Source organism: Maylandia zebra, linkage group LG19 (assembly GCF_041146795.1).
Source record: "Maylandia zebra isolate NMK-2024a linkage group LG19, Mzebra_GT3a, whole genome shotgun sequence".
NCBI classification, from domain to species: domain Eukaryota; kingdom Metazoa; phylum Chordata; class Actinopteri; order Cichliformes; family Cichlidae; genus Maylandia; species Maylandia zebra.
In genome coordinates, this window is record NC_135185.1 from 10,598,709 (window position 1) to 10,614,232 (window position 15,524).

The 15,524-nt window shown below is 43.0% G+C and overlaps 1 protein-coding gene across 6 annotated transcripts in view; it reads right to left on the minus strand.

Moving 5' to 3' along the window:
* Positions 1-15,524, minus strand: part of LOC101481019 (palmitoyltransferase ZDHHC14) — a 59,871-nt gene that overhangs the window by 29,920 nt on the left and 14,427 nt on the right. For all 6 annotated transcript variants that reach the window (XM_004566491.6, XM_004566492.6, XM_012923396.3 and 3 more), the window contains exon 3: positions 8,095-8,255. In XM_004566491.6, the coding sequence (XP_004566548.3) occupies positions 8,095-8,255 (161 nt within the window). The remainder of the gene's footprint in view (positions 1-8,094; positions 8,256-15,524) is intronic.

Below are 15,524 nucleotides of genomic sequence, written 5' to 3' on the forward strand. Positions count from 1 at the left end.
GATGTGACCTCTGCCTGTGTGAGATATGACAACTAGGAAGGAGACTGCTGCTGCTTCACCGAGGACTCCTGACCGGAGAACAACGAGACCACCGGGAAAGACCAGGCAAAGACTAGTGCTAAAGTCATTCTTAGGCACGTGGTCCGGCCTGCACCGTGTATCTAAGGGGACAGGGTCAATCCAGGCCAGTGTAACGGCTCCACGCCAAGTTTGTTTGTCACTGTCTGTTATTTCTCTTTTCTCCTGTGAGCTTCAGTGAAACAGCTCTACAGTGACGGCTCTATTTGTGTGCACTCCTTTGTTAGAGTCCCCTGCAGCTCTGTCATCGACTCATCTCTTTCTCCTCACGTCCACGTCACTGTAGATCTGCGAACGAGCCATCAGCAGCCTCGACACAGAGGAGACAAAGACTAGAGAAGATGGCGGTTTTACATCAGCCCCAGTGAAACGACTCCAGAGCACACTTGATCATGACACAAACTGTCAAGGGTTTGGATGAACCTGTGTGTTTGTTACATAACACTGCCCTGGGTCTTTGCACGCAGATGCCACATGTAGAAACCGTCACTTCAGACGACATTTAAACACAGGCAGCACCTGTGGCTCACACCTTTGGTCAGTTCTGTTTCTTCCCAATTAGCCGTCTGCACACCTTCCCATGCCTCCGAACAGTTTCTCTGTGTCTCGGTGTGATGATGAACCCTGTTGAGCTTTTCTTTCTTTGATGACGTCCCTCCTTTATCAGGAGATCCATGTAAAAGTAATTCACAGATGCTGAAGTGAAGCTTTGTAACAGAGCCTCTTTCCACTAGCTGCAAACCTTATTACTTATGAGGCCAATAACAATGAAGTCAAACACAAATGTGATCGAGGGCGCTCGCTACCAATGAGCAGAGGGAGGTGAAGCGTGCGGCGGCTTAAGTCTGAGCGTGAATGATGAGAAGACCGTAATTTAAAACAAGGTATTATTCATTCATCCTTGAGACGGGGCAGACGTGTCAGCAATACTGCAGGCAGACGTGGGGTATTTTGAAATTCAAAGAGCCAACCAGGCTTCGGGATGAATTAAACTAGCTCCCAATACAGCAGGTCACTGCGAGAGCATCTCTGATCTCTTCCTAAAGCCTCTGGTGTATTCTGGCTCATTTATCCCCACTTTTTACATTTGGCGAGTTAGCGGTCAAGACTGGGTCAGCATCGACACTGCTCTGTGGACTTCACCATCTATGACCAAACAAATTCAAATCAGTTCCAGCTTTTAGTGGCATTTAACGGTGCAATGGCCAGGATTGAAGGGCCAAATACGCCAGAAGGGAAGAGACGAGCCGTGTCAGACATCTTATGATGCTCAAGAAGCAGCTCGTGATCATAAAAATCATTTCAGGGATAAAAGCTCTTATTTGTGGTGCAGTCTCAAAATTTGCTACCAGCCAAAATACATGAAATGCTCTCAGCAGACCTAAGAGGTGTTAAAAATCCGACGAGCATGTTTGCAGTGTCTTATCACTGCAGGCAAAGGAAGCTGTATCTAACGTGATTAAGCTGGCTCTCTTCATAGAGAACGGCTCGAGTTAGTCTCTCTCTGGTAATGGGGTGTGTGTTTGAGCTTGCCATCTAAATCAAGGTTTTGCCAAAGGCGCAGGCAAAGAATAAACACAAAGTAATTAAAAGCAGGGTGCAAGTCAGAAGAGACTTGAGAGCAGAGTATAATGTGGGTTTGGTGATAAGATTACAGGAAATGTGTTTAATAACTGCAGAACACTTTAGGCCTGTTGTGCTATTACAAACAGTCGTAGTGGACTACTACAGGGTGTGAGCCGTCAACCTCAAAGCATAAAGCTTCAACCTAAGAACATAAAGTGTAAAAATAGAAACAACACAGCACAGTGGAGAAACAAGAGGCACCTCAGCTTTGACTAAAATCGAGTGAACCAATTTGAAATGATAAGTGTTGGATATTTCCCTATGAAGGATCGCGGGCGGATAAAACTGTGTCATCTGCATAACAGCGACACTGACTACTGAAGGATAAAACGAGCTGTGAAATGTGTATCAAGAATAGGGATGGGTACCGGTATCGGTTCTGACATAAACGGTAGTAACCAGACCAAAAAGCAGCGCTGTGATACACTTTAGATTCTAGCCAATCATTTTACGTTTCCGTAGGATAACAGGATAGTAGGCGGGCCCAGGTACGTACGTTCTTTTAGAGCTAGGGCTGGGCGATATATCAAAAATTTATCGTTACCGAAATTTATGACTCTCATCGACGTCATTTTGCCCATGTCGGTAATTTCGGTATTTAAAAAAAAAAGAAAAGGCATGTGCAGGTTGGCGATGTTCATGTCCCTTTAAGACGCTGTGCTACATTACAGACTTAACGGGGTGGAGTCACATGACTCTACTACCTGTAACAAGACGAGACACGGGTGAACAAATGGAGGACGATTTAAATGTTGAAGCAGCAGCGACGGAGGTAGAGCTGGTGGAGGAGGAAGAGGAGATGGTTGTTTTTTGTTTTTTTTGTGTCCCGTTTGGATCTTTAGCCATCAGAATTGTTGTCTTAAGGCCAAGAAAGATGCCAAGCGGATTTATTTTACCAAGTGGATCATCATGGCCTTGCCATATTGGTCCATTTGATTGACCTTTATTATAATTATGAATTTATTTTATTTTCAGTTGCTACAAACGGGACAGACATGACTGGGGGATAGGACAGGGAGAAAGAATGAAAGAAAGAGAGGGAGAGAAAGAAAACCAAAGGGGAGAAGAGACAGTGAGAAGGGGGGGAAGAAAGAGAAGAAAGAAAAAAGAAAAAAAAAAAAAAAAAAAAAAACACCTGGGTCACCTGTATGGAGAAAAAAAAAAACAGAAGAGAAAGCAAACAACAAAGAGCAACATAATAAAAAAAATAAAAAAAGAGGACATGGTTGTTAACAAAAAAAATGCATCATCAATCGTTTGGCAACATTTTGGATTCAACAAGGATGATATTGATCAAAAAATTGTTAAATGTAAACTCTGCAAAAAGACTGTTGCGTCAAGTCAAGGTAACACAAGTAAATAACTGGAGGAACTATGCTGCCTGCCACAGCCCCATCAAAAGAAAAAGAAAAAAAAACGTTTTGTTTTTTTTTGGCACTTGGGGTGGTTATCGTCCATTTATCGTTATCGAGGTTAACTGCTCAATTTATCGTGATATTGATTTTAGGCCATATCGCCCAGCCCTGTTTAGAGCAGAGCTACAGATTACAAAGTCTGGCTGTACTTCACTGCAAAAGATGCAAACTCAGCAGCCTGCAACAAGTGCTTTAAGCTGATACTGTGATACTGTCAAAGGAGGCAACACCTCAAATCCGATGAAACACCTGGCGACGCATAGCGTTTTGTTTTTTTTTTTAAAGCCGAGAAATGCGGCGTATTTGATAGCTTGCTGCGAGACCTCACACCGAGCGCATCGGACCCGGAGTTAGCAACATCCCCCAAAAACACGAAGAGTAGAGTCCTGGCCCCTAGCCCTGCCAGTGTAGCAGAAATGATGACTGATGATGATGGCAGCAGTAGCAGCCGTTCTTCTCTGCGTGAGTAGCTTAATGTTGTTCGTGTGTAATTTACATTGAGTAGGCTAACCATCATAGTTACATGCGGCTGTCTTCTTGTTTGATGGCAGATGCTCCCTTCACCCTGGCCAAAAAGGCTAAAATGACCAAAGAAAAAGTGGAAAACAGCTAAACATGAGAGGTTTTTGGACAAAGTTTGTGTTTTTTCCATTGTTTAAGCACTGCTTCCACCCAAGAGTGATACCATATATGCCCCATAGCTGCAGAAAAGGCTAACATTGTTATCTTTTCACAAAAAACAGCTGAACATGAGAGGTTTTTGGATCAATTTTATGTTCTCCATTCTTTAAGCACCGGTTTGAGCACCGTTTAAGCACCGGCACCGTTTCAAAAGTACCGGTTTGGCACCGGTATCGGATAAACCTATACGATACCCATCCCTAATCAAGAACAAAAGGACCTAGAATGGATCCTTGAGGGATCCCGCCTTTAGTGGAACATTTATAACTTCATCCATTAAACTGAGCACAATTCGGTTTTCTGAGTGCTTTCAAACTTTTTTTCTTCTCCTGTATAATCAATTAGTCAATCAGACACGAGGAACATCACAGGACCATACACAGAGAGATACATGTACAGCGATAAGGAAAATAAATCATGTATTTCATGTGGTTCTACCTTCAAACACCCAGCGATGAAAAGACTAAATGTGGCTGTATCCCCTACTGATGTCCCCATCCTTCCTCCAGCAGTCCACGCTTTAAGCCTTCCAAAATCTATTTCCTCTGCTGGCCTTGAGTCTGGCTGGTAGCTTTGGAAAAACAGCGAGGCTGTCCTGACATTCACCAACTGGCCTGGACCACATTAAGTGGGAAAAAGGAAACCGGCAGCTCTGACCATCCTTCCCTCTGATTAATGCTTCAGAGTCTTTCGGATTTGGCATGTGATAGCTGAACTGATGCCAGCCCGTCTAGTCCTGACATATTGGGCAGGCAGGCAGACATGCACACACGTCAAATGTAGCAAACTGAAGAGAAATCAGCTCTTGTCTCAAGTTCAAGTTGAGATAAACAACAAGCTGTGCTGCCTTTCCTGACCTCAGACGTCCTCCTCCAATGATTAACTGCACTAAGCAGTGTGACAGGACAGTGAGAATGTGGATCACAAAAACTGCATTATGTCTCATAACTCTCAAATGTCTGCTTGTCCAAACATGCCGCATATTTGATTCAGGTATTTAGGCAAAACTCCAGGCCGACCACTCTGAATATCCGCTCACGACGATGGCATCACAGGTCGAGCATCAGCATCGTGAATGCAGGGATGCTGAGAGGCCTCGTACCGTACACACATCTGCCCCTCTGGTGTTGAGCCAACCGATCAATAAGAGCGGTGTCATTTTTGACCCTTGCAGTACTTTAACCTGAATACATCATTATTTATGTATGAGGTAAGGGATTTATGGCGCTATATGCACTCAGAACACAAAACATGCAATGCATTCAAAATTTCCTGAAATATCTAGTTCTGATTTATATTTCCGTTAACACAATTCGTTTTAGCTTTGGTTACTTTAGTGCTCAACACCATCACCTTGTTTTACCTGGGATTCTCTCTCTCTCTCTCTCACACACACACACACACACACACACACACACACACACACACACACACACACACACACACGAACGACTCGGTCAATATACAAACACAGGTGTCCATTTCCAAAAACATCTCAATTTCTGCTCATTCATAAAACTGAGTCAGCGCCGTTTGCAGAGGTTTGATTTCATGTATCCTAAAGCAGCGTAGTACTGTGGATACTGAACATAAATGTAGTAAATGGTTAAAAAAAGAAATAAGGGTGGATGTAGAGTTGGCTGTAGTAATGCTATAGGAAAAAAAAGAAACCAAAGCAGCACCTGAGCACATGGGAAACAGGCCTGGAGCGGAGCAGAGACATTACATTATGGCAGCGCATGTGAAGTTCCCCCTGCTCACAAAGCTGCTTCGCTATTATGAATATATGCACAGTTACATAAGCACATATTAGGTTTGAAATAAAAATAAAAAAAAAAGAAGAGAGATGAGAGCCGTCTGAATCAGAAGATATAGCTGCCAGGAGTGAGTCGTGTTGCAAGTAAGAGAGGAGGAACTGAAGAAGGAGCGCACGACAAAAGCATGGCTGTGGAAATTCACTGACACCTGAAAACTAGACAAAAATGGTTTTGTTTTTTTGCTTTTTAAATCTCTCTTTTAAATCCCAGCTGTGAAGATGAGAGTGCCTGAAAGAGACGGGCACATGCTGGGCTAGTTGTTGCTGGGACTTGAAAGGGATGATCAAGTTAAGAGCTAACACATGTGGCTGCTAATGTCTTGCATATCAAGCTTCCACGCCATCGCCAGAACCAAAAAAAGAACTGTGAGAGCATGCACCCAGGAGGAGGAGATGATAGTGTTTGAATGGAAAAAGTAACAGGAGGCGTGAGAAGAGACAGGAGCTCTATGGAAAACACATTTGAACAAAGTTTTTACCACGTATGAAGCGTGTGCATGTGTGTGAGACCCTCATGCCATTACAGGTGAGGTTCTTTCAAATTGCACATAATAAGATCTACAATGGTACCAATAATTAGGCAGCCTATTAATCTACTGTCATGCAGAGGATTGGATGGAATATAGACTACAATCCTGGAACGTAAAAATTAAGGTGAACACTCTCGTGGCACAGCAATCTTAATATACACCCATAGGTTACCTTAGTGAATGACCGAAAGACATTTTGGCTAATGATTCTCATGTCTGTCGTTTTTTCACTTGGGACCCGCGTAGAGATTTGACTGTAATATTGTTTGAACCTATCCTAATTCATGCAAATCCTGCATCTACAGGTTACAAAGAGAGTTAAATATGATGGGAATGAATACCAAAACAAAAAAAAATTATCGTATGCTGCTTCATGCCTCTAATCATTTCACAACCTGTGCACAAAGAATCAGCCAGACATCAATCATCAGTCTGTGAGTAAGAGGTTCCAGTTTGGAGACCGCCTGCTTGGAAATGCACAGCACAAAAGCCAGTTGGGTGGGGGTAGAGGGGGTAAAGAGGTATTTGGGTCAACATTTTTCATATTTTCGGCCTTTCATTTGTTTATCCTCTGGAATACCAACATAACATACTTCTGCACAACTCTTTCTCAGCCCCGCCGCTCCGAGCTCTCTGTACTGTACCTTCCCTCCAAAAGCTTTTAAGTCTCCTAATGAGATTAATTAAGCCGGTCCAGAGTTTGTTTAATGAGGCCCTAGTGGCCTGAAGCACGGAAAAAGACCCATGGCTGGGAAACGGGAGCTTTGCATTCCAAATACAAAACAAAAAAGAAAAGAAAAACAGCAGAACTTTAAAGAAGGCTTTAAAAATAGGCTTTGCAAAGTTAAACCATCAGTTAAGTGGTGGTAATCCATTTAGCTACAGAGCAGCTGGACACATTTACAGATCAGTGAGTCAGTGACTAAAATGGATACAGTTTCCAGTGCAAATTCCAGTCTGGAGGACCCTTGATTGTTTCCTTTCCTTCTCTGAATGAAGCCTCAGGAAGCAGACTACACTCCCACCATCGTTGGACAAGTTTAGTGACTTCCATCAATCTTTGTCTAATTCACTTCTGGTCAGTTGCCTCCCTTTACATTTTGCTTGGATCAAGCTACAAAGCACAACTTCAGCAGCTCTAATTTAAATAAAAAGAATTTCAGTGACTTCAGAGCTTGCCATCACCTTTGATGTGTAATCAAACGTTTGCTACTGCCACCAAGTCTCTCAGATGGGAGAAGCAGCACTTTTAGGCGTGCTCACAGCGAAGTGGGCCTTCATTTTTAACTGCTGTCCACGTTTCTCAACATTGCCAGCAGCCTCCTAGCACTAGCTTGTAGTAATGCACTCGTACATGCATCGCCTCAGTATCTGTGCACCGATACGACATTACGCACGCGGTTTTTTTTCCAAGCATATCAGCTGATTTTGCAGTTTGCTTTGGTGACAAAATAGAATCAAACAGCAGGAAAAAAAAACACTCAGTGACACAGCAACACATTTCATTAACAGGTCCACATCTCAAAATAATCTTGGCTGTTTTTTGACTCATGCTTGTGCTCTGCTGCCAGTAATTCACTTACCTCATATCAAGTATCTCCTAATGCATCAACAGTCTTATCTTTCATATGACAAATTAGATTTGGAACTTATCAAAAGATAATTTATGAGTAAGCGTTACATCAAAGCCCATTTGGTTAAAGTAGCGCCAAGAACTCATCTCATCCTGGATGTAAAGTGCTGTTACAGTCAGTCGGAGCTGGATTCCCGAAAACAAACACTACACACACACAGAATGCTCATGAGCCACGTGCTCATGTACCTATAATCTAATCAAATAATAACTAAACAGTGTGATGTGATCAATATAGGTCTCCCTTTATTGTAGCACAAAAATGCAAACTTCAGTTCAGTAACAGGTTTTGATCCCAGTGTTTTGGGGGTTTACCTATCTGCCTCTCCAGGTCGGCGGCCTCGTCTGGGCTGGCCCTGGGCAGCACTCCGGGGTCACTGAAGCTTGTTCTCAGGAGCGTCCCCAGCACAAACAGAAACAGCACACCTCCTATGACCGGGATGACTGGAGTCAACTGCTGCGCCAGGAACGGACAACTGTAGGACAAGGAGAGGCGATGAGGAAAAGATGAGCAACAATGACGGCAGAAACGCAGTCTTGGTGTAACACTGGACAAACGCCGGCAGGCTGCCTAGCTCGATTTAATCGTTAGCACATAACGGACACCAGCGGAGACGAGCGCGGAAACTGATGAAGTGGAAACACCAAACTCTCGCTGCTTAATGACCAGTAAGTGGATATGACCGCTTAATAGACCGACACACATGTAAGAGTCAGTCCCCTGTGTTTTAATCTGCTTTAATGAGACAAACTCACATAATCCCATTAAACATCCAACAGCGCAGGTGGTTATTACAGTAATCACATTTAGGTCCCACAGAGGCAGGACACAGGCTGCTGCATCCCATTTCATCTGTTACACTGTGGTCTGCTGGATCAGATTTGAGGTCCGCAAAGAGGAACTACTCCAGACAAGGACGGCTGAAGGAACATGTGGCAGCCGTATGCTGTGAGGGATGTTGCTGAGGAATGCAGAGCAGCACTGCCACACTGGCAGGACTGAGCACATGCCGCCGACATGTTATGCAGTTTATGGAAACAGCAAACCATGCAGCGTGCATGTTTTTTCCCCCCGTTATCTTTTACTCGCTGTGTGATGTCACTCACCAGTTTTGTGCTCTGTATTTTGAACACATTTTTGGGTAACTGAGCTGTACCCATAAACTTCATTGGCCACTAAGTAAGCACACACACCAGCGAATCAGTAAACATGGTTTTTCATGCTGTACTATGCAGCTCGACTCGTCTTGGAACCAGCCTCGAGCGGCCAGCAGAGAAAGTGCAGATGTTTAGCATCGGCTTCTTTTTCCAGCTCAGGTTGGTTTTATCACGCTGGTCTTCAGATGAAGCACCTTAGGGGTATGATATGTGCCAACACCAGTTAATCTGGAAGAAGGGCGACCGTGGCTCAGGGGGTTGGGAATCGCATCTGTAACCGGAAGGTCGCTGGTTCGATCCCTGGGCTCTCTGTCCTGGTCATTGTGTCCTTGGGCAAGACACTTTACCCTACTTGCCTACTGGTGTTGGCCAGAGGGGCCGATGGCGCGATATGGCAGCCTCGCTTCTGTCAGTCTGCCCCAGGGCAGCTGTGGCTACAACTGTAGCTGCCTCCACCAGTGTATGAATGTGAGAGTGAATAAATAGTGGTATTGTAAAGCGCTTTGGGTGCCTTGAAAAGCGCTATATAAATCCAATCCATTATTATTATTAATCTGCTGAACTGGGCCATATTTAGATTTGCCATGCTGGGTTCTTCTAACGATAGTGGTCTGAGTAGACGCACATTTGAACTGGGATCCAGCGTCTTCTGTCCTCTCATAAGAAAAGAGTGTAGAAGTTACACATCCTGCCGCCATCAGTTCATTTTGGTGTGAAGTTAAAAATAAAATCTAGATAAGAGGCTCTGTGAGATGAATACCAAGTAAAAGATTTTATGACTCAGAAAGACTGAAGCTGACCTGAGCTGTACCCTGGCTGAGTGCAGACAGTCCAGTCCTGCTGCTCTCTGCATCCACAGCGACACAGAGCTCAGCAGAAAACTCTCGACTGTCAGTGGGAGGCTGCAGACGGCACGGCTCCCAGCAGGATGCCATTTCTCCTGCTCTCCTTGGTAATTCATTGCTTCAAATTTGAATCTCATTTCTTTTACGTCAATATAAGTTTTGAATGATTTAAAAACGCTGCCTTCTCTTTTTAGGACGTGGACACTGTGTGCTTCACACCTCCTGCTTCTACACTCACCACAGCAGAGATATCATCCTCTAACACCAATCAAACAGGGCATGTTCTCGTCACGGGACGAGGCAGCAGTGCAGCCCACTTTTATTTATAGAAATCTGAAAAAATATCATCACCAATTCAACTGTAAATATTAAAATGTGCACAAATCAGGCTGCTCTTCACCTCACCTGTGTGTTTTAGTGTTTAAATACTCTCATATTGCTCATTGTGCTGTATTTATCACATAGATATGTATGAGTAGTATAATATTTTTTTCTATAAAAACCCAACTAGGGCCTATGCTATAAATTGCAGGTTTTAAACATAAGGCCAAGAGGCAAAGAGGCCCACAGGACATCTCTGCAACACGTGAAGGAGGACACAGATTTTGGTCTTCTAACTGTATTCTCAGTTTAGGTTTTACTGCTCGTCCTGCTGATGAGGACGTCCCCACAGTCTTTCACACTACAATGACAGAAAAACAAATGACAGAAGTTGTCCACCCCCCCAATAGAAATTTATGTTTTGGTTTGTTTTTAATAGCGTGTCCACAGTAAAATCCATGAATGTAAATAAAATAAAATAAAAACAGGGTATTTTTGGTGAATTACCGAAACCTTTCTGCTTTATAATTCCAGGACAGTGAAAAATGAGCACTGAGAAGGGTTCCTGTAAATCTACAGATCTTTTTACAGTTTAAGCTCACAGAGTTGTGCCGACAGATTTCTTTCATTAAATCGAGCAGCATTTTTTCCTCGTGTAGTGAAACACACGTGCAGTTAAATTCTTTTCTTATATTGAGCAGCACAGTGATTAAATGTGCAGCTAAACTGACAGAGGGGAGCATGAGGGGCGGGGACAGGAGAACTGGACTATGGAGCCGGCCCTGCCATTGATCCCTCTGAGCTGGGAGACACAAGCTGACTGGGAAACTGCTCTAAGTTGCTCTACTGCTAAGAAGCTGCAAAATGTGTGTTTTTAGAAACTTAGCTGTAACTGAAAGACTGGAAACAAATCAAACTGCACCGAGAGGACTGTGCTGGTGCCAAAAACACATTTTTAGCAAAGAACATTAAACGTAAAAAATGTTTCCATCGAGCTCGTTCTCATGTTGACATTCAGAACTTTCCCATGCCGTCCAAACTGCTTTTTTCTCTTGATGGTTTGTTTAACCTTGTGGTGTCTAAGTAACTTTTTCACTTTCTTTAACCTAAAATGCACAAACTAGTAATCTACTCTAAGCTCATTTCAAACACATCCTGGCAGTTTATTCAGGACTCTAAGCCATGTACTTCCCATAATTCAGTAGGGTGTATAACCACGTGTAGCAGCAGCGAGCTGGAGCAATCAGTGACTTTATCGCTCTCTCATATAACTGTGGAGGCGACCCAGCAGTTATTTACATGCAGCTCTCTTTAGGTTAAACTAACCTTAACTAACCCTGGTCTAAACTTCAGTCTCATGGTGACAGACCCTCTCTGTGGCAGGTCCCAGACTCTGGATATCAGATTTGCACAAACGCTCAAACATCATAAATCGTTACTAAAGACACATTTTTATAGTCTGGCTTTAAACACACGTTGACCTAAACATTTTGGTTTTAACAGTCGTTGTTGTTTTTGTTATTGACATTTTATTTATTTTTCTATATTTTACTGCATTATTGTTGTGCATTTTATTTATTGTAGTGGCATTTTACAACCAGTGTAGGCCGAGCTCCAGCTGCCAGACAGCTGGCCTCACATCTGACTCTAGAGAGGAGTTCATGGTCTGTCAGGTGCTTAAATCATCAGCCCTCCACCACCGTGCTGACAGCTGGTATGAGGTGTTGGGTTTTCTCCAAAGGTGCTGCTGTTCGTTCTGGGAAGGGTTTCCCTTCCAAACCAGCCATACTTGTTCATGCTTGTAAACAACAGCACTGACGTGAATTGTAGTCTTTAACATGCCAACTTAGGACCGTCTTTTTTGTATTTCTCTGAGCTTTGCAGACTGAGGGGAATTTGCTGTGACATCCACCCAGGAGTGGACGTCACACACGTGAATCCTCCAGATCTGCAAACTGCTACAACATCTGCTTACACTTAATGATAAGATAATCAAGGGCATCTGATTATCCGCTGATATTCTGTCTGTATAACTTCAATAAGCAATAAGTTAAGCTAATAAAACAATAGCATAGCATACAGGGGGATTGTTTTAGCCATTAATAAATGAGCCTGCAGCTTGATGCTGGAGGGTGAATCACAGCAGCTGACAGAGACCCACAGCCTGCCTCTGTCAGTCTACATCTGTCTCATGGAAACACACAATTTCAAAGTCTTGTGTCATTACAGAGCATCTTTTCATCCGCCTGCTCAATCTTGCCTCTATTCACTATGATTGGTCACACACCACATTAATGAATCCTCTAATTAGAAGTGCTAATGGGAAATCGTTACAGTTGTAAAAAGCTTGGCAGACCTCGTGTGAGGGTGCTGCATCTGTAACAATTAACCCAAAGCTGAGATCTGCACAATTCTGAAGTAATCAAAATCAAGCTGAAACGATCATTTAGAAATGAATACATGATGGACTGCGGGGAAGGTTCTCTTTCTGCTGACCAACAAAGTGCACGTGAATGTGCGCTCTGTGGCAAACAAAAACATGTCTTACATTTCAAAACTTGTCATTCAGCGAATGCCTACAGAGAAGTCTGAGAGAGCAGAGCGAAAACCTGCTGCCTGTGTCCTCAGGTGCTGTGTCTCAATGTGTCAGACATGGGGAACATAATGAAAAGGCAGTCATGTGTGATAGAAAGTGACAGGTGGGTAGAGCTGGGCAGAGATTAAGCACTAAAGCCATTAGAGGAGCAGGACAGGAGCGACATGAAGCCTGCCTCTTCTATCCACATGGATCGATAGAAAAACACGGACATGCTCTAGGCAACCAACATCTCGCCTGGTTTAAGATCTTCCTGACAAAGTCTTTAAAAAAACCTTTATCAGCCACCGAACACGGAGCGTAAAGCCTACAGGCCACTCTCACTGCCTTCAAGCTTTGAAACGAGCAGAAATTCACAAGGAAATTCAAATTTGCATCTTTACTTCTCTTTACTTGACACAAAATCTTATATTTAACTGGGCCTTTGTTGCCATGGAGACGGACAGTATCCAATGTCAGACATGGTAAATTTCGAAGGGGGATGTGGTTACCCTGGAAACAGCCACAGGAGTGAGGCTGAAGCTTCCAAGGAACAAGAAAAAACCCCCACAAAAATACATTTAAAAAAAAAAAAAAAAAAAATGAGACAAGACAGCAAGATTGCTTCGATACAGCCCTTTTAGGTGTCTCAAGAAATCGTTTGATTAATAAAGACAAAGAACTGCTGTTGATGTGATCCACAAAGACCACAGGTGAAATCTCAATACATGTGCCTAAATAGGAACAAACAGTGACTTATCTGATGTTGGTATCATCGCAGTGACAGTGAAACAGAAAAAATGCCTGTTATTTATTACAACCTACGAGTTTATGGGCCTTTGACGAAGTTTATGAGCAGAGTGAACTCAATGCTGTGAGTTCACCCAGCTCGCAGTGAGTCTGTTGTGTTATTTTACAAAACCTGTTCATTTCCTCGTTTGTCATCTATACTAAAAAAGACTAATCCTGATAAAAGACGGTGAGCAGTACGGGGGGGGGGGAATTAACTTTCACTATTAAACGCAAGTTAAAATGAACAGCTGCCCTGTTTGTTTAAACATTTAAAAGGTTTCCACACCAAAGAGGACCTTTGTAAGCTGGCGTCTAGTGAACTGTACAGCAGAGTTTCATATGTGAATGTAAAAATCAAAGCTCAGTTTCAGCTCCTGTTTACAGAAAGTCGGCTGTGTCCACTCCGACACATCAGTGCTGTCAACTAGGGCTGCCACGATTACGTCGACTATCACAATCGTCAACGACTGATTTAATAGTCGACGCGTCGTTTGAAGCTTTGTAAGATCACAAAAGACGCAGGAATAAGTAGCAGGATTTAAGAGTGTAATAACGGACTGAAACAGAAGATGGCAGCATTGCATGTACAAGGATGCCAGCTGCCGTTAAACCCTGAAGAAGAAGAAGAAGAAGCTGTGTCCCAGAATTCATAGCGCAGCCCAGCTCAGTTTCCAACAATGGCAGCAGCTAGTTAGTTTTAATATTACTCTTATTATTCTTTCTGGGTCACAAAATAAACGTTTAATATGTTTTCAGGCGAGAATGTAGCTGTGTAAATCTCAAATATCTGCTCAGTTTATCAAGACACCACATATTTTCAAAAGCGCTCCGACGTTTTCGGAGACGTCTGTTACCCACTAGCTTGATAGCTAGCCAGGGCAAGGCTCACTAGAGCCGTGAGAACACCGGACTCCTGGCTTCAAACCCACCGCCCTCGTTCGCTACTCAGGTTAAACATGATATATAAGGCACTTAGATAACTTAAAAATGTTATTGTTTGGCTTTTTTTCAGTATTTTATTTGTTCCTGAGTAAATCGGTTTGGCTGAGATTAACGTTTTTACACAGCTGAATAAATGTCAAGCAGACAGCTGATTATCAGAAGTGTGAGATGCTGGAGAATATAGGTGTCCTGTTATATTTTAGATAGCAAGGAGTTTATTAAACTTCACCGAAACAATCTGCAAATTTCATTAAAATTTAATAAACTACCATCTTGTCTTTATTTTTAGTTAGCACATACCTTAAACACTTAAAGCTGTAAGCTAATAATAGTTATATAAGAGCAGATGCTGCTGGTGCAATAAGCTGTACGTTTTACTTCCAATGGATGATGATCTGATTAGTCGACTAATCGCAAAATTAATCGGTGACTGGTCGACTATCAAAATAATCGTTTGTGGCAGCCCTAACTGTCACCCATACGAAGGTAGAAATGATACGTTTTAACAACAAATGATCCGACCCAGTCGGTTCCACTGTGGTTCAGCAGCTGCTAGAGGCCCGCTAACATTTCTGCAGGCCCCTCCAGCATTCATGTACATACAACTAAAGAGGCAGAGGTACAAATATAGGGAAAGAAAAACAGTCTTCCTGAACCTCATTTCTAATTTACTAACATCACTGAAGTAAGAGCAGTGTGCTCCTAACAGGCAGCAGGGAGTAAATCCTCTCACTGCACAAAGTGTATGTGAAAATCCGACATGTCACTGATTTCCAGCAATGCCTCTACTGTGAGCTCACTGATGTTATAAAATGATGCTCATTTTGTTAGTTATGCTTCCTTTTAAAAATAAACTAGATAATAAATGCAGGGAAGCTTTACTTCGCTGTGACTGAGCCATGAATATGATGGCTAAAATGCAGAAGTTAGGACCTCAAAAGAGGACTTGACAAACTACCAGGTGATGTCATGGTGGTTTAGATACAGCCTACGCACCATCTGCAAAGGTGACAGATGACTGCTCTCTTTCCAGCTTATACTGATAATTATTTATAGGGACTGTCGGTGAGTGAGTGTACAGCTTGATTTCTCCATCTCTATATTTTGCCGGC